Source organism: Rhincodon typus, chromosome 28 (genome assembly GCF_021869965.1).
Source record: "Rhincodon typus isolate 14 chromosome 28, sRhiTyp1.1, whole genome shotgun sequence".
Taxonomy (NCBI): domain Eukaryota; kingdom Metazoa; phylum Chordata; class Chondrichthyes; order Orectolobiformes; family Rhincodontidae; genus Rhincodon; species Rhincodon typus.
In genome coordinates, this window is record NC_063359.1 from 20,433,802 (window position 1) to 20,453,177 (window position 19,376).

The window sequence follows — 19,376 nt, forward strand, 5'->3', positions numbered from 1 at the left end:
ACATAAAGCAGTAACAGGTTTATAATATAAATAATTTAGTACAACTGCACTCATCTACTAAATTCGGGACTGACAAAGGATGTAATACGAGTTATTATGTTTCTTGGACAAGTAGTTTGATAACGTTTTGTTGGAACACATGACCGAGAAAAGGCTCATGTACCCAATAAACAGTCGTGAAAGATTATCAGTTTTGATTTGTCAAAGGTGTTATGTTAGTTAAAATTGATTAATTAATTAGTTGAGCAAGTATAGCAAAATATAAATTTATCCACTTTATATAGAGGTTATAACGTTCATTTTTACAAAGTAATATGTCATTTCAATTCCACCACAATTGCATTTAATTACTTTTTACTGGTGCACAGTTGTGTAGGCGTATGTGACCCCTGAAGCACAATATTTCCACCTCACAATCATATATATAAAATGGAGTGGCTATCCTCAAGTATTGCCAGGAAAACATTAACAGCATTCAAAGAAAATAATGCAAACCAAAGTTACAGTCAATAATCATGAATCTCAGAGGATCTCAACTGGGGTTTGAATTTGGCTTAAGTTGGTAATCCTGTAAATCAGTACAGTAGTGATAATCTATTTTAGGCTAACCAGATTGGGGATCAACTACAACTTTAGCAGAACAGATTTATATAACAAATATCAAGTGCACCTATATACATATCAGCATAAACACTGTTCAATTTACTTCTTGAATATATCAAATCAAAACTGTGTTTAATAGTTATCAGAACAGAAAAAATGTTAAATTGAAATTTTATGAAATTTATGATAAACATAAATACTCACGAAAGACTGCAGTTAATATTTTATTAGAGTCTCCAATGAAATGAAACATACTTTTATAAAGCTAATTGTTGAATGAATTTATCATTTTAAAATAAAAGATAGCGTGTGAGAAGCACTTAAATTAAGCAACATCTTTAGTTTTTGTTGTATAACACCAAAGGAATGAGGATACAGTGAGGCATTATCATGGGTACCATATGTTCAACCCCAATCATGAAGGGTATCTGGGTAGCTGTTGCTGGTGCAGTTCAGGCCTGTATCCCGTTATCTGATCCCAACCCTTCCGACAGGTCCGGACTATCCATTCATGCTCATCATCATCTGAAAGTACAGACAGACATTTCCTTGTAATTTGTCAGATGAAAATGGAACTTTGCCAGTAAAGTTCAGACTGCAGCAAGCTGCAATTACATTTAAATTGACTCAATCGCTCAGACCCAAACATTTGTATTTTTTGCATGTTCAATCAGGGAAGGTTCCAATAATGCACTCTTTGTTATTTTATGACTTATGATGGGCATCATGTCAGACCACCGCCTCCTTGTTACATCAATTACATCTGCTAACTTGCACTTTTTGTTGGATACACTATTCTGCTCAGGGTGGCCATGTTCTGTCTTATAATAGTGGATGATAAACATATTCCAGCTTCAACAGAACCCTGTAGGATAATTGCAGTGGATTTTATGGCTAATTTGAATCAGTGCAGCTGCAACCTCTTCAGTGGTAACCCATGAAACAAGATGAACTAGCCTATTGTCATGAACAAGGCTTAAATCCTTCCCTGATTGTTCATAATTGGTGACGATGGCCTTAACAGCCACTTGACTAGCCTTTTCACACTCTACCTGGCTGTGTGGCCACCAAATTAAATCCCAGATGCCCAGGCTGATTCCTGCCAGCTGCTTGGAAACTAACTACTTTCTCTTATTCTCCCTCGTCCTGTGACACTGGGTCAAACTCAAGAAACAGATTTTATCACTTTTTAAAGCACAATTAATCCTTGTGGTTTCATTCGTACCAGCTACCAGCTAACTATAATTACCATTTAGCTTAACTGCAATTGTTTGCATTTGGTAATTAAAGCTTAAATACAATTGCCTGCATATTCTCACCTTTTATATAATTTATTCTTTGAGACTGCAGCTACATTTTCTCCTTTCAACATAACACAACTCTATAATCAACTGGAAATTGTTATTTGGCTGATATTTGATCATTGGCAGAATTTCAGTTCTCCTGTTTTATTTTTGTAAAGGAATACAACATTCAATATTTTAATTTATTTTTCAATCATTTGGGTAATGTGTCAAATATATATGCTCTGATATAGCAAGACTTTGAATATAATCATTTTGTATGATTTCCTCGTTAAAGTAATAAAATTTAATATTACAAAGCACATAGTTCATAACATATTGTTCTTCTCCTAATACACTGTTAAGAAGTAGGATTAGCATAAAACAGGCTTTTACTTTCCAATGTAACATTCTGTTCAAATCATCTTATGATTTAACAAGTGGCAGAAAACATTATCGTACTATATGCCAATATTAGAATTTAAAGGTTTACTTTCTAATTTTAATGATTTAGTTTTAGTTTTTACTTAGTTTTAGTGCTGAAATAGTTAGGAGTGTAAAATGGCATTGCCCCTTTACATTTATATCTACCTTCTCTCTAATATTATCAGTATGGTAAAACAGTGATTCATATCTACTGCAAAATATAATATGTTTTCAGTGTTTGGTGCTATGTATTAGATTATGATACAACTTTTGCTAGCAGGTCTGAATTTCTACTCTTGCACCATGACATCTGAATTTTCTCAAAAATCAATCCTGGACTCCCCTCCAATTTGTAATTTATGTGCTCAGATGTAGTTGTTATCACTTGATTCATTTAGAGAAAACAAGTATCTGGTGCAAAAAACAAACAATGTTAAAGCACAGAGACATAATGAAGATCAAAAACTAGACCCTTACAAAAATGGATCTTTCCTGGAACAAAAAAAAGTATGCTGCTAAGGTGGCCTGGTACTTTGAGCAATTTACTTCAGTCTATAATATGAAGTTTCACAGTTTGAGTTTCATAATTTTAGACCACTAAACTTTGTCTGAACACGGATTTGTACTTAGAGTTTCATAGGGAAATAAGTGGAAAACTTATATTATACAGTTGATTGCATCTGAATGGTGCCTATTATTACCATTTAACATGATGGCATTAGCAGAAACCATGAATTTCTTCAGTCAGAGGGTGGTGAATCTGTGGAACTGATTGCTACAGAGGGCCGTGGAGGGCAAGTCATTGGGTCTACTTAAGACAGAGATAAATACATTCTTGAGGAACACAACATGTCAGGCAACATCAGAGGAGTAGGAAAGTCCTCTGATGCTGCCTACCTGCCATGTTCCTCCAGCTCCACACTGTGTTGTCTCTGATTCCAGCAGCTGAAGTTCTTGCTATCTTCAATAAATAGGTTCTTGATTAGTAAGGGGATCAAGAGTTATGGGGTCAAGGCCGGAGAGCGAGGTTGTGAAACATATCAGCGATGATTGAATGGCGGAGAAGACTCGATGGGCCGAATGGCCTAATTCTGCTCCTATAACTTATAGTCTTATGGTTATCATCTGCTCATTCAGAAAATACATTGTGAGCAACAGCAATGTAGAGATAAAAGATCAAGTGAAAAACGTTTAAGGAACACATTACTTACTCCTTGAAGTCTGGGATTACCTTCGACATTTTGGCATACAAACTCCTCTAAATGATGTCAAACACTCAGAATGGCTTTTGAGTGCTAGTCTATTTGCCACATAAAGCTTTTAGGAACTTCCAGTATTTTAACAAGAATTTACAGGTACTATGAATTTATTTGTGGATAATGACCCAGAATTTTCCAGAATGAAGCTTCTCACAACAATCCCTATTAGCTAGACTTGTTCCTACACATTCAGATTTGTTTGTCAGGTTGTTGGAAGTACATACAAGCTGATAACTGTATGTCACGGGCTATAGGACATTTTGAACAATAAAAGATGGAATCAACAGTGTATTTCTTTAACCAATGGGATTTAAGATTGAGAGGTAAACAGGATAATCTGAAAAGGATGGCGAATCAAAGTGAATGAGTTCATGATAAATCATTCTCAAAGAAAGTAAGACAGGCGAACAAAACTTGGATTAAGGGATAGAAAACAAAAGCAAAACGAAAAAAAGAACAGTTCACTAATTGAAGGAATGAGATTCCACATTTCATATAGTTCATTTTCTGAGCATTAGAAGTTGATTGGCTGGCAAACAATCATCAGGTTGTGAAAAAGGTACTTATGCTAATAATTAGTAACCTTCATTTTCCATTGCAATTTTAAAGTACAAATGCAACAGATCCATGAAGCCTACATGGAGTTTAAAAGCAAGATGATGATTCTTGAAATTAAATACACAGCAAGGCAAATTGTCTAGCTATTTGTCACATTTTGCAATTTACATCCCTCCCTCATTACAAGTCCCCAGCCAATTTGCACATTCCTAATAGAACACATCATTCACATGTCATCATACTTTTTCAGAAAATTCTGTGTTAATATGTTTATTCCAGAACATGTATTTCTATTAGCCGTAAAACTTAGATTGGGAATATTCCTCAGACTTTCACTTGTACTTAAAGGTAGACTCATTCTTGAATTAATATCCTACATTTGAAATAAATGTAAAAAAAACCTCTATTTTGATGAGGTTGCTAAATGTCAGAAAACTCCACTCTTTCCTTGTCAAGAACAAATTAAACATAGGACTGCCAAAGGAGGGACTGTTTTACACCCTGTTTATCAGCGAACAAAACATCAGTCTCTACAGAGAACTTTCAAGCACGTGGGTTAAAGGCCGAGGAACCTGTGCATCCTTTAAAACCACTCCCAGACCTAAGAGAGAGACAGCAGCACTTTTTGCTAACCTGTCTGGTCTTTGGAGTCGAGTATACAGCTTCCTGAATGTTTCCTACCATCTGCTTTTGCTAGCTTCAAGTCCTGGCCAGAAGCCTTGGTGTTTCCTGTCCCTTCCTGCAATGTCTACACAAAAGTAGCTCTTGATATGTCCCTTTTATCCCAGCCTTCTTCCTCAGTTCCTCCCGTCTGCAGCTGTTCATTTACTCTTCCTCTACAGCCCTGGCCTTCTGGCCCACACTATCTATCTCAAGGGAACCCAGTTCCTCTGCATATTGGATACCAACTGCTTCCCAATTGTTGTTTTTTCTCTTGAAGGAAGGCTGTTGGCATATATCTTTTGTAACACACCCGTCATAATCGGTTTGACTTTTATAATTTGAGAATAAACTCAAGGCAGTTTGATATACATGAAATCAATTTTTGTGCAGATAAAGCAGAATTGTTTATGAAGCAGCAGCAGATACTTCTGTTCATGAACAGTCAGAAATATCACAGCAGAAAAAACATGCATTTTATTATTTCCAAAAAGTATTCATTCTTGAAGTACATAGATTGTTAATTCCAACTGAACTCACAGTAAGTTTTTTTAAATTCTCCACATAAACAATGGCATTCATTAGACAAATGAAATTATTTTAATTCAGAGGATTATTACATAAACTTTAACATTTTCAATATACTTCAGCATTATTTCATGTCAAACAGCCAAAATGGCACCAAACTTGAAGTATTCTGGCACATTGTTCAAAGTTAATTATTACTGCAAGAAACATGGAGACATAGAGGCGCCTGTGCATTGAAACATAGAAAATAGGAACAGGTGTAGACCGTTCAGCCCTTTCAGTCTGCTCTGCCATTCAATATACTAATGGTTGATCTTCCAACATGGTACACTGTTTCTGCTTTGGTCAAATACCCTTTTATCCCTTTAGCTCTAAGAATTATACGTATGTCCTACTTGAAAACATTCAATGTTTTGACCTAAACAGTTTGCTGTGGCAGAGAATTCCACAGGCTCACCACTCTCTGAGTGAAGAAACAAAGAAATAGCATGGGGAGTTACATGACTGATGCCTGTCAAATAATAGATTAAAGATTAGCACAAAAGAAAAGGAGACACTGGAAATTAGAAATGAAAACAGAAAATTCTGAAAATACTCAGCTCAGGCAGGCAGCATCTGCAGACAGAGAGAGAAAAACAGAATTATGGAGGATTAAGGGATTTAAATTCCGGTGTTAACAAATATTAAAAATTAAAGGTAACTTGAATTTCACTGTGAAAAGGATAAAACTACCAGTTCATAATTCAAATCTTCAGAGTACACTGGTGAAACTTAACAAACGTACCAGCATTACGAAGAAATTCACCATCATAACCGGTGATTACTCTGGTTAATGGATTATAAAAGCCATCACCACAATCATAATGTCCTTCTGGAATTGTCCTAGGTGGATCCAGATTTGTGAGTTGAGATCGACCTTAGCCAAATGCAGAAATATCAAAAGTTTACAACAACATCCACTTAATACGCAAATCTTATGTATAGGATATGGGTGTACACCAGTGGATTCAGCATTAGTGCACTTAAATTTTACACTGGTACACTATAAAATATGGCAGCAAAGCTTGAGTGGATTTTAATTTATTTCCCAAGCTAAATTAACCCTACAACAGTTTTTATTTGAGTTGACATTCTGAATGTCCTTGAAAATCCTGACTGTGAAATGACACGATGCACTGAAAAGATAAAAGCTATATCATGTAATATAGAATACCAGTAATTCTGGTCATACATCAAGAACTAAACTCTTATATAGTAACATCTTATCCACAAACATACTTATTATTTACTCTTTTCTTTGTGAAAAATCCAAAGACTCTGATAACACACCTGCTGGTTTCAATCCATGACATATTTCAGTGTAAAAGCGTCTGTCATAGTGATCACAATACATCCAGTCGTCTCCTTCATATTCCAATCCATCTGCAAATATATAGTTACCCTAAGGGGCAAGTGAAGTTAATCAAGAAGTATCAAGGGTGTAAACCCGAAACATCAACTTTCCTGCTCCTCTGATGCTGCCTGACCTGCTGTGTTCCTCCAGCTCCACATTGTATTGACTCAACTACAGGTTATAAGCATGACACCACAGCTTTCAGAAAGAGTGATGGCATGTAAACGTACTTAATGTGCAAAGATGCTATTTTTATGAGTAATAAATATTAAAATATTTGTAAATCAATTTATGATTGTCACTCCTAACAAATAGCAAAATTCTGGTAATGTTCAAAAATATTCAAGTCAAACCTGTATTACGGCACCTCTGTCCCAGGTGGCGACATATTTGCCTCCATTTGGAAAGTAAAGGGTTCCGTAGCCATGAAACATGCCATCTTTCATTCCTCCCTCATATCTTGTTTCTGTTGGCAGGGTATACACCCCTTTGCCCTCCATCCTGAGAAAAATGGAGATAAAAATAGGATGCAGAAAAAAGAAAGGTTGCATCGTTACAGCAAAAGCAAAACACCACAGAGGCTGGAGATCTGAAAGAAAAACTGAAAGTGCTGGAGAAACTCGCAGATCTGGCAGAATCTGTGGAGACGAAAACAGAGTTATTGTTCTGCGTGTAATATGACTTCTTTGGAAAGTTGCATAATTATTGGTTGGCTATCCATTGTTGTAGCAATAATGAATTAGACAGGATAATAGAGTATCCTTCTAGTGTAATATGATTTGTCTTAGATCTTTCAAATTGAATCAATTGTCAATAGAAGTGATAATGAAATATGTAAACAAAAAAGATTTATCCTGTTATCACTCATTTTGGCCATGCACTACTGACACTTTTATCATTTAATCTCTCTGACATCCACCCTAACATAGATCTTCCCCTTAGTCCATTTAATCACTCCTCCCCCTTCATTTACTTAAAATCTATTACATCTCTAACATTTCACAGTTCTGATGAGAGGACATTGAGCTGAAATGTTAAATACTGCCTTGACCTGAATATTTTTATTACTTTCTCTTCTTATACTACATTCCCAGCATTCACAATACTTTCTGTTTGTATAGTTGTGGTCAGTTGCCAGGAAACTCTTTGAAGAAAATTGGAAATTGATTCCACAGACAATTGAGTCTATTCCTCAGGAAGAAGGGCCTGTGAGATTCTATAGAAAAGCAGGTTTTGGATCAACCAAGAAAGGCCAGCCACGGGTTCAAATAATCGTTTGGTGTTTCCGATATTTGCCAAATCATAAACATAGTAAAAAGAGAAAAAGGGTTGAAAGGCACACAAGCATGACACAAGGTTTGTTAATGTCCCTAATTTTATACAGCGATGAAAGTTTGGTGCAGGCTTAGTAGCATTCATCAGTAGATGTCTTTGGTGCAATTGAGAAATAGTAATTTACGAAGAGAACTTTTAAATAAAGCTAATGACATTCTTTATCAAAACATAAAAATACATTTGTTACTCTTGGTGATTAACAAACTGCCAACAAAACTGTAATCTGAAAAATCACACTTCAAAGCTCCACACGTTGCAACTTTGTTAACCATTAACCTTGGCCAAAAACAAGCATTCTTTCCAGGTTTTCATTAGTAGGAATTTCAGGCCCCTATTGGTAGAAAATTGGTACTGCATCAATCATTTTTAATTTGTGTGACCTTAATTGTTGAAGAGTGCCAGCATCATCAAACAAGACACAAACTTCAATTGCAACAATTAATTTGAAAATGTGAAGAAATATTCATAAAAACATTGTGGATGTGTTCAGGTCTGTACCAAACTCTAAGTGACTATATAAATTGATTTATGTTTGCGGTTTATGATTTAATGTGAACCTAAAATGCTATATGTGAAGAAAAAAAAATCAGAGTTAACGTTTCAGGTTCGGTGACCCTTCCCCAGTTTGGAGGAAGGGTCACTGGACCCGAAACATTAACTCTGATTTTTTCTTCACAGATGCTGCCAGACCTGCTGAGCTTTTCCAGTAACTTCTGTTTTTGTTCCTGATTTGCAGCATCCGCAGATCTTTCAATTTATTTTCTCAAATGCTTTATGCTGGAGATGTAATCTTATAGGGGTCTAAGCAACATGGGTTATGGCAACATGTGTGGAAGAACTTGGCAGCAAGTGCAGTGAAGCCCATTTTGATGGTGGGAATAACTTGCATTATCCATTATGCTTTTAACAAGTGGTGAGATTCTCACTTGGCAGCAGTGAGTTGCCTGTAGTGATTATTGCTTTTATATGCCTTGGTAACAGCTCAACTTACCAAGTTAATATTCACCTTTCTATCTTACCAAACTTACCAAAGAAGCTTAATGTTAGGAAAACTTGACAAAAAAAACCAGAGTGAGATCCTAGCCAATTTAGCTTGTTGATTGCTCCAAACGACCTTGACATTAGAAACGGAACACCAGGCCATTCTTCACAGGTACAGGACACATGCTTCACATGTCCACAGATATTGGCATCCAACTTCCTTCAACCTCTAAGAAGCCTCATGGTACATGTCTGGTTCACTCTATGTAATAGCGTTTTCTCACTCTGAACCGACATGGATAATCACAGCATCCCTAACTTGCATTGCCTTGCCTTTTTGCATTTCACCCTCTCACCAGAGATACCAGGCTGATATTACTGCTGTCTTGCTGTGTCATTTGGCGCAAACACAAAGTCAGGAAGCTTGTCACAGTTATTAGCAGGCCTCAGTCAAGTCAAATGGGGCAGCCTAAGTTCAGGGGTGCCCAGCACAGCATGTCAAGGGCAGCTTTCCCTGTTCAAGGCAGACAGAGTCAGGAACTTCTCCTCATGCTGGATGAGGAGCCGAATAATGGGCAGCACACCACACATCTTGAGTCTTTCTGTCCTATTCTGTTTTCATTATGGAATGAGGCAGACACAGATATTAATGGAGATGGAAGTGAGCGCCAGTGTTATTACTGTGGTGCAGGTGGGGAGATATCCCAAGCGAGTGATTTGGCAGTGCAGAGGGCATGCAGAGCTAGTGGTTGAGGTTCTTGAGAGAGATTGAGTGAAGGAAGATGGCCAGAAATTAGTAAGAGTGGTACAGCATGAGCATTGGTTGGAAGTGGACACTGTAGCAACGATAGAGTGAGCGTGAGGTATTCTGAGAGTAGATGGTGACATTTACTCTGCAGAGTGGAGAAAGACATTGATCTTCCTGTAGTGCTGGGCATTCCTCAAGTCAGTTAAACTAATTTAGCAACCTTGGAGAAGGCTGGCACGTTCTAGTGTGTGGTCCTGAGGGAGGAGGAAATCCTGCATCAGCACCACCCCATTCATCAGGACCTTCCAGGACCCTGCCCACAAAGTGCAGTGCTGTATTCCCTATCTGCCATGTCGGGACAACTATCAGGAACCATGCAAGGCAGTTTCAGACTGACAGTGCTTGTCTTGCTGTACCAAGGGCTTTCAAAGATGGCACAGGTGCAAAGGATGCCAGTCTTTAAGCAGGTATCTGCTGAGTGGTGAGTTGTTCTGGAAACACCATGCCGTAGGCTGAGGTGGAAATTGGACATGAATGGTGCCAGTAAACATGGTGGATAATTAATGAGACAGTTTGGTAAAATACAGTGAAAGAACTCATTAGGTCTCGCATCGACGTACCCTCCAAAAAGACCCGAGGCAACTCAGCCTCAGCCAAAGAAAAGGTAAGATTCAGCCTTTGAACTCATTCTCAGCTGTGAGATGATCTCTTATTTGTTGTAGTGGGCTGAGCAACAGTTCAGTTACTCTTTGAAAACAGTGATTCAAGACAACTCAATTTAATTCTCTTTTTAAAAATTATATTGTTCAGAGTTTTAAGTCTACAGAATATGTTCCATGAAACCTTCTAAATTTAAGTAAAATTATTCTTGGCAGAACATTGATTTGGGGCCAATGTTTCAGCAATAGTATGAGCATACTATGCATTCATTTACAAGTTTAGAAAGTATTAGTCAAAAGATTACTTGCATATCAATACTTAGTACAATCATATGCCATCCAACACTTCACAAAGGCATTAACCAGTTTAGGAAAGGCTTTAGGCCATTTACTTCAAACTAGTGGATGGAGAAGTGATATTGTAATTACATATATATTGAATTATGCACAGGAGGACTAGCCTTTTGCTTTCGACTGGGGTGTTGTGACTGTGCAGAGGCCTTACGTTCATACAGGAATAGAAATCAGATAAATACTATACACAGCAAGTTGCTTGATGAATTTACACTTGAATTGAATTAAATTGAATTGAATTGAATTAGCTTTATTGTCACGTACTCAAATGACTAGTGAAAAGTTTACAGTTGCCATATTACAATGTCATCTTAGGTACAAAGGTAGCTAAGTACAGATAATTATGACAAAGTTCTTAGGAACAAAAAAAAAGTAAAGAAATAAATTCACTTCAGCTCCAATGTCAAGAGAAAAGGTTGCTCTGTGAATAAATCCTGTGTGAGGATTTTTTTTTAACCAGGTGTGAGTACTTTAACGAGAATGCTTATATAGGTTAGGGCAATTAAGTTTTACATTTGTAAAATTACAGAGAGTTTTGACATAGCAACATTTTGAATAATTTATCATAGATCATAGAATCCCTACAGTGTGGAAACAGGCCCTTCGGCCCAACAAGTCCACACTGACCCTCAGAGCATCCCATCCAGACCCATCACCCCCAGCCTAAACATCCCTGGACACTATGGACGATTTAGCATGGCCAATCCACCTAGCCTGCACATCTTTGGAGTGTGGGAGGAAACCAGAGCACCCAGAGGAAACCCGCGCAGACACGGGGAGAATGTGCAAACTCCACACAGACAGTCGCCCAGGGGTGGAATTGAACCCGGGTCCCTGGCACTGTGAGGCAGCAGTGGTAACCACTGAGCCGCCATCACCATCCTGACTCGGAAATATATCACCATTATATCAGTGTTGCTGAATCAAAATCCTGGAGATCCCTCCCTAACAGCATTGTAGGTCTACCTACACCAAATGAAAAGCAGTAGTTCAAGAGGCAGCTCACCACCACCTCTCAACAGCAACTAGGGCTGGGCATTAAATGATGGTCTAGCCAGTGATGCCCACCTCCCAAGAAGTAAAAAAAAGAAATTATCTAAACTAATTGACACAACTTACAGATCAAAAAATTGACAAATTATGTTGCTGAATTGAAGTTGGTAAGAGGATATTGGAATATCTGCCATCAGTGCAGAATACCTTTGTCACATTATTTATGTGAGTATGGAGTAAGGAAATTACAGGGCTGAATTTTACCAAAAATTGCTTAGGGTTAATTTCTAGGAGTTTCATCTTAGTGTGAACTTTAGCTAATGTTTTCCTCATGTTATTTTCTGCATGACACCTCAATAGCTATGAACCATGCCTCTATGGTGCCATGCTCACATTATTTTAACTCTGCAATGACATAATTACTCAACACAACCAGAGCATTCCGGGCTTTCCAGAGCTGGCACCATATTTAAAGTTCAACCATGTATGAGGTTAAGCATTGCAAGGCAGGAGTTGATCTTCACAGTGGATATACTGGGAGGAGAATGAAAAAGAAAACCTACTGAGGGTATACAGGCAGTGCAGGTGACACTTTAATTCAAATTCAAGTTCACATTAATAAATATGTTGTCATTTTACATCATGAACCATATGATCGACTCTGATTGTAACTGTAGCTAGAAAAATGAAGCAATAGAGTCTACCCAGCCTTGGTGCCATACCAACTTAGAACACTGTTTTAAGGGATTGCTAATTTTTCCCTAATGCCCAATGTAGCATAACATCTTTTCATTGTTTAATGTTTGACCATCACATGCTGAAAGACTTGAAATGGTTGAAAATTTTCAGTTTTATTGAACAACACCAAAAGTGAAGAAAAAAAGTCTTAAAAAAGTTGCATTGCTTCTGGACTAAATAGGGGCTGTTTGCCTTTTGAGAAAAAAACAAATTCACAGTCAATGAATGATCACGGCACCCAGCTCACATCTTTTGGAACCGAGTCTCAATTAAGTGTTGTGCCTAACACTGCCACGCTTTGTTATGCTGATGGTAATGTTCCAGTTGCACAATTTTTCTCCTCATAAGACTGCTATTGCTGTGTAAGCTCTTTAACGTCCTTCAATTCCCCTATTTGCCTGCTCCAGTTGTGCAGAGCACAGCATGCTCAGATTTTATGGTAGTCTATGTCTTCACCACACTGCAGTACTCCTCATCCAGAATAATCCAAACATGAGAGCCTCATCAGTGAACCTCATCAACGGAGGCCCTGGCCAAGAATGGGCTACACTTAGCTTCAGTCAGGTGTTGCGTAAAAGGCTCATTAGCTATAGTTCCAGAGGATAGCCCTTGTCTCTCAGTAACCTCTTGGAAAGTATCACCCTTTGAAACAAACATAAACGTGAGAGTTCTCAAGGAAATGGAATTTGTGACGGCTCACAAAGTATCTTGCACACATTTCTATGATGTGGTAAAAATGATCACAGATGAATTGTACATTGATAGAACGGAACCCGGTTCTGATGATGAAATCTGCTGCATAATTACACGGTGTTCTCAATGTGATGTCTGTACTATCTATAGGTCCTTGTGGCTGGGGGAAACCAGCTTTGTTGGCAAAGCCTTCTGCCGGGCTGTAGCACTGACACTGTCGCAGGAGAATGAGATGAAGTGGTGTAATCTGGCACAAATTGCAATATAAACAACCCTGATATATTTATGGGTTGAAAATTCTGAGGTCCCCAAGTGGATCCTTGGAAGCAGCCAGATTAAACGCCAGCATAAAAGTTTTGCACAGCTGTCACCATAAGGAAACTGGGATAGGATGGCCACGTCCCCCTTCAGGTAACAGGTCTTATTCCAGCAGTTGGTACAGTTCTGTGACATGTTCAGTATTCAATGGCAATGTGTCTCAATCATCTGGAGGAAATAGCATTGATGATGACAGACTCTGGGCCTCCTGTCCTCCTCCACTTTCTGAGGGGAACTCTAGCAGCAACCCCTTCATGTGGAAGCTGTTTGGCTGCAACTGGAAGTTGCTGCTGGTCTTTGGCTTGTTGATGCATATGTTCCTCCTACTTTTCTCTGTGTCATCACAGCACTATGGCTACAGGCACCATAACTCCGATTGTGGCTGGATCCATTGGTCACAGTTCCAATAAGCTTACATGGGGAGTATCAGAAATGGAACAGATTCTTAGTAAAGTAAGCAGTCAGCATTCTCAACACTCACAAATGGCAGTTTAGCATAATTCTTCATATAGTGGGTCATGAAGACTCTGATAAAGGGGATCATGAAATACCTCTACATTTGGCACAGGGACCTTATTCCTATGAATGCAGCATTAGCCATGCCATGCAAAAAAGTAGATATTTTAAGTGCTGTATGAATAAGGAAATCTGGATCCCCCCCCTCCAACCCACTCATCGGCTAAAAATTACATATAAGAGCATTTTGGCGAATACATACAATATAAGGTGAGAGGAAATCAATTCTGTGCCCATGTACAGCCTTGGGTTATCTTAGCAAACTATGACCCAATTAAAGTCACCTGTGCTGACTGCTGCTTCACAAAGATGACTATGATCAATATGCAATGACCAATGACATGATCAAGATTGCTTGTACCTATGTTGAATACTGCATGCATTTCACATGCAGGGTATTATGATTACAGATGTCTTCAACCTGTACTGTGTAAGTGCTGATTAATGTAATTGTCCCTTGAAAGGCCTCACATCAATAACAAGTAGATCCCAATTGCTTGGATCAGGATAAGCTACTTACTCTGCCCACTCATGGTGTGGTCATAGCCATTTTCAATTTGCATTGCACATTTCTGATTTGCATGAAGATGGAAGGCATGGTCATGATGGCAGACTGAGTCACAGACTCCGCTGGGTAATGAAGGGGCTCCCCTGAACTGACATGGTTCTTTCTTCCTTGCACTCCCCATTTCAGTACTGACATACCACTTATTTCCACCCATTTCTTTCATTAACTATTTCTTCTCCCAACATTACCTTTGAGCACTGGCCGTACAACTTCGTTGTGTCAAACATGCTGCTGCACTGTATGCCCATCAAAGCCAGGCTGGTTGTTTGTAATCATTAATGACCCCCCCTCACCCAGTACCCAGGTCCTCCAGTGCACTACTGTCTCCCAACTTTATACGTTGTTGAGTTTGTCCCGTCACAATTACTGTCACCTCAGCATCCAGCATGCCGCCTCCAATCCCAACGATTGACTTGCCTAGCTTCTGACTCAACAGTGGTGTCCCCTTGACCTTCCTGAGCTGATCTCCAGGTCTCATTGCGACCTTGGATAGGCAGCCATAATGAATGATCAAACCCCTGACTGATCTCTGTGCAGCTCCACAATTGATGTACCATGAATAGCTGTACTGGTTACACTGGACCTGCAGAATTGTCGTGGCCCCACTCCATGGACTGCAGTGAGATGGAATCCCAACACAGACTATTCCAAGCAGCTGACTCAGCTGACTGAGGACAGATGTTGCCTTTGATTGACTGTGATGGGGTTCCTTGACTGATGACAGTCCCCCTTGATGTCACCAAATACTACTTTAGATTTGGACACATGGTCATTTGGTTGAAGTACATTCAGTGTGTTTTTCGTGTTAGCTTCTGGATGTGCTGTAGGTATGACATTGATGAAGTATGGTCCATGCATCCCTTTGATTAATTACTGCTGACAACAATGACAATGTACCAAACCCTGTGTGTGCAGTGTACGTCAAGGTAAGACAGAAGTACCGTGAGCCTTTAAATTCTGAACAAGAGTGTAAAGTGCAAAAAGGCAAGGCAGAGATGCTGTGAGCATCCAAGTAGGAAGCCCTCAGGTGCACCTCGTCCAATACCTGAGATGGGTACTTGTTCCAGCATTCAAAGTGCCCTGATAGCTGCATTAAAATGAAAGTTGCCAATGTGCTCTGAAATGCAGCACTGATTTGGAGAAGTGTATTCTAGGTGAGTCAGAAATGTCCATGACGATATGGTTGGTTGGTGCATGTCAATGCCACCTCCATGAATAGGGCGTGCAGGTAATATATCCTGAAATCCAAGATGGAGCCACAGAGGATCAAGGGACAACGTGGAGGCACCAGCAATGTGCTGTGATTTTCATGTCGATGTTACCACTTCCTAGTTTCTACCCAGAGCAAGGAAGAGTAGAATACTGCATTTCAATGAGTTGAGATTAGCTGCTAATGAGGTATAAATGCATACTGCATCAGTATCCCTTGCTGATCACTAGTGAGATTCTTGACTTGCCATTCAAAACCTGGTTTCTCAACCAAGAAACTAACTTTTCCAAATTTGCCATATTTCCAAACTGACTCACAATGCCTACCTCATTTAGGGCTGGGAAAATTCCGCCCATATGAATAGGTTTAGGCCAATCAGCTTAAAGAGCCCATCCCACCATTCTAGATCATGGCTAATCATCTCCTCAATGCTACTTTTCCACACAGTTTCCAAATCCCTTGATGTCATTAGTCTCAAGAACCTTATTGATTTATGTCTTGACTTGCTGAATGATTGATCTTCTACAGCTCTGTGGGCTAAAGAATTACAAAGTGTCACCACATTCAGTCTTAAATGGCCTGCTCCTCCCATCTTGAGACTATGTTCCCTGATTCTACAGTCACCAGTTAGGGGAAACATCCTATTTCTATTCACCCTGTTGTGCCCTGTAAGAATTTTGTAAGTTTCAATGAGATCACCCCTCATTTTTCAAAACTCTAGAGAATACAGACTCTTTAAGCATCTTCATTTACATTGAATGCCAACATGCCACGTGCCTTCTCGATTGCTTGCTGCATCTGAATGCCAGCTATTGTGATTGATAGACAGGCATACCAGGTCGCTTTAAACAACTGCTTTCCCGATCTCTCGCCATTTAAGAAATATTCTGCTTTGTGTTTTTTTTAAACCAAAGTGAATATCTTCACACTTATTTACATTATATTCCAACTTCCAGCCCATTCACTTAGCTTGTCAATTCTTTTGAAAACTCCTTGCACCCTCCTCATGACTTATGTTCCTACCCAGTTTGGCATCATCAGCAAATTTGGAAATATTACAATACACACCACACCTATTAATCATTTATGTAGATTGTGAAAAGTAGTGGAGCTAGTACTGATCCTAGCAGTAACCCAACAGTAACAGGCTGCCAACTTGAGAATTATCCACTCATTCCTGCTGTCTGGCTTTTGACTATTAACCAATTCTCAATTCATACTAGTATATTCCCCCAATCCTGTGCACTCTAACTTTATTTACTAACTTCCTGAGCGGGAACTTATCAGAAGCCTCCTAAAAATATACCATAACTACTTGTTTGTTTGTTATGCAACGAATGTAAAAAATATCAAGAACCTATCAGATTATGAAAATGAACAGAAAAACTGAAAATAAGCGTGGAATGAAAAACTTCATTCATATAACACCTTTATTGATTTGGGAATCCCAAAATGCTACACAGCTGATGAACTACTTTTTAAAAATCACAGTAACTATTGCACAACAGGAAATGCAGCAACCAAGTTAAACATAATAAGCTCCCATGCAATATAGTGAGGGCCAAAAACCAATTTTGGTGTTTTTGATTAAGAGATCAATACTAACTGAAACATAACAAATTGCTCTTTGAATAAATAGTGTCACAGGATGTTGTAGTCTCAGTCTAATGTCTCATTTAAAAACATTAAAAAACATTGTGACAATGGCACAATCCCGGCACTGCACTGGAGGGTCAGACTAGCATTTTTGTGTTCAAGTCACTGCAGAGGAATTATGGACCTTTTGATAACCTTCTGACTCAAGAAGTGAGAGTGCTTTTTTATTGACACCAGAAAAATGGAAAACCCTGGAAAGACTGGGCAAGCCACTGAGCATCCAACTCGACGGGAAAGACAACAGGTGAAGGTTTTTGTTTTCCAGCTGAAGTGTTAATCTGGTTTCAGAACTTCTGAAGAAGACATACTTGAAAGGGTTCAGAAAATATTTACAAAGATGTTGCCAGGGTTGGAGGGCCGGAGCTATTGCGTGAGGCTGAATAGGCTGGGGCTATTTTCCCTGGAGCGCGGAGGCTGAGGGGTGACCTTATAAATCATGAAGGGTATGGATAGGGCAAATAGACAAGGTCTTTTCCCCAGGGTGGGGAGTACAAAACTAGACAGCAAAGGTTTAAGGTGAGAGGGGAAAGAATTAAAAGAGATATAGGGTGCAGCTTTCTCATGCGTGGGAAGAACCTGTATGGAATGAGCTGCCAGAGGAAGTGGTGGAGACTAGTACAATTAGATTTAAAACGCATCTGGACGGGTACAATGAATAGGAAGGGTTTAGAGGGATATAGGCCAAATGCTGGCAAATGGTACTAGATTAATTGAGGATATCTAGTTGAGTTGAACCAAAAGGTCTGTTTCTGTGCTGTACTTCTTTATGAGTTTATGACATACTGGGCTTGAAACATTAACTCTGTTTTGCTCTCCAAAAATACTGCCAGACCTGGGTTCTGAGGAATGGTCACCAGAACGGAAATATTAACTCTGATCTTTTCTTCACAGATGCTGCCAGATCTGCTGAGCTTTTCCAGCAACTTCTGTTTTTGTTCCTGATTTACAGCATCGCAGTTCTTTCGGTTTTTATACTGCCAGACGTGCTGAATTTCTCCAGCACTTCACCTTCTTAATACAAATGAAACAAAGAACGACGGATTCTGGAAACCTGAAACAAAAATTTAAAGTGACTGGGGAAATTCAGCAGGTCGGTGAAGAAAGAAACAGAGTAAATGTTTCGAGTCCAGTGACCACTCTGTTCTCTCTCCACAGGTTCTGAACAAGGATCGCTGCACTCGAAACTTCAAGTCTGTTTTCTCTCCACGGATACTGCTATACCTGCTCAATTTCTCCACCAATTTCTCTTCCTCTGTTTATTTCGGGTGTAGGTCGGTCTGCGGTGAAATTTGTGCTGAAGAAACAGGCTGCTGACTGCAAATGATGGATCTCTTCCCACCCCCATCATCCCAGGGGAAACTAAAGCAAAGCCATGGCGTCACCTTGATCATCGAGAAGCTGACATTTCAGTCGGCTCCTTCCATACCTGCCATTGTGATAGTCTCCGATGTAGCTACTGCCTGTGTACTCCATGGCTTCAGGGTACAACGCAGCATCATGGCAACGCCCTTTGACCTGACCATCCCCTTCAATAAAAACCAAAATGGGAAATCAATTCCTGATAACTTTTTTACACAGCTCAGAACAATTAATATTTTAATATGTGCACAAATAAATATGGTGAAAGCTAAAGGTGGAAGTTTAAACAAATTTGTCATTTAAAAGTTAGCCCGGTTATGGTTTAACCAAACTTGCTGGCCGCCATTGATTGGCAACCCGGTTGTCCAATTACCTGCAAGGTTATTGCACATGCCTGTCAGTACCGACCAATCACATGGGTTGTAGGCGCGGCTAAACGCAACGATCACGTTCGGTTGTGCAGGTATGGCACATGCGTGGTGCTGTGACCTTCTGCCGGCGGTTTGGGCCTAGGGCGACGCTGCGTCCTGTTCCTCGT

At 39.3% G+C, this 19,376-nt stretch overlaps 1 protein-coding gene across 1 annotated transcript; it reads right to left on the minus strand.

Moving 5' to 3' along the window:
* Positions 1 to 326: 326 nt before the first annotated feature.
* Positions 327 to 19,317, minus strand: morn5 (MORN repeat containing 5). Its single transcript, XM_020510563.2, has 6 exons — positions 19,212 to 19,317; positions 18,906 to 19,005; positions 7,064 to 7,211; positions 6,647 to 6,758; positions 6,102 to 6,233; positions 327 to 1,128 (listed from the first exon to the last, which is right to left on the minus strand). The coding sequence occupies exons 1-6, from the start codon at positions 19,228 to 19,230 to the stop codon at positions 1,019 to 1,021; spliced, it is 621 nt and encodes a 206-aa protein (XP_020366152.2). The 5' UTR covers positions 19,231 to 19,317; the 3' UTR covers positions 327 to 1,018.
* Positions 19,318 to 19,376: the final 59 nt, after the last annotated feature.

Excerpts from the sequence above, each read along its gene's own strand:
- morn5 (XM_020510563.2), bottom strand. Across the intron at positions 6,759-7,063 it reads ACAGAGGTGCCGTAATACAG|GGTAACTATATATTTGCAGA; the intron begins GTTTGACTTGAA and ends CTTGCCCCTTAG. Across the intron at positions 1,129-6,101 it reads TGAATTTCTTCGTAATGCTG|ATGATGATGAGCATGAATGG; the intron begins GTACGTTTGTTA and ends CTGTACTTTCAG.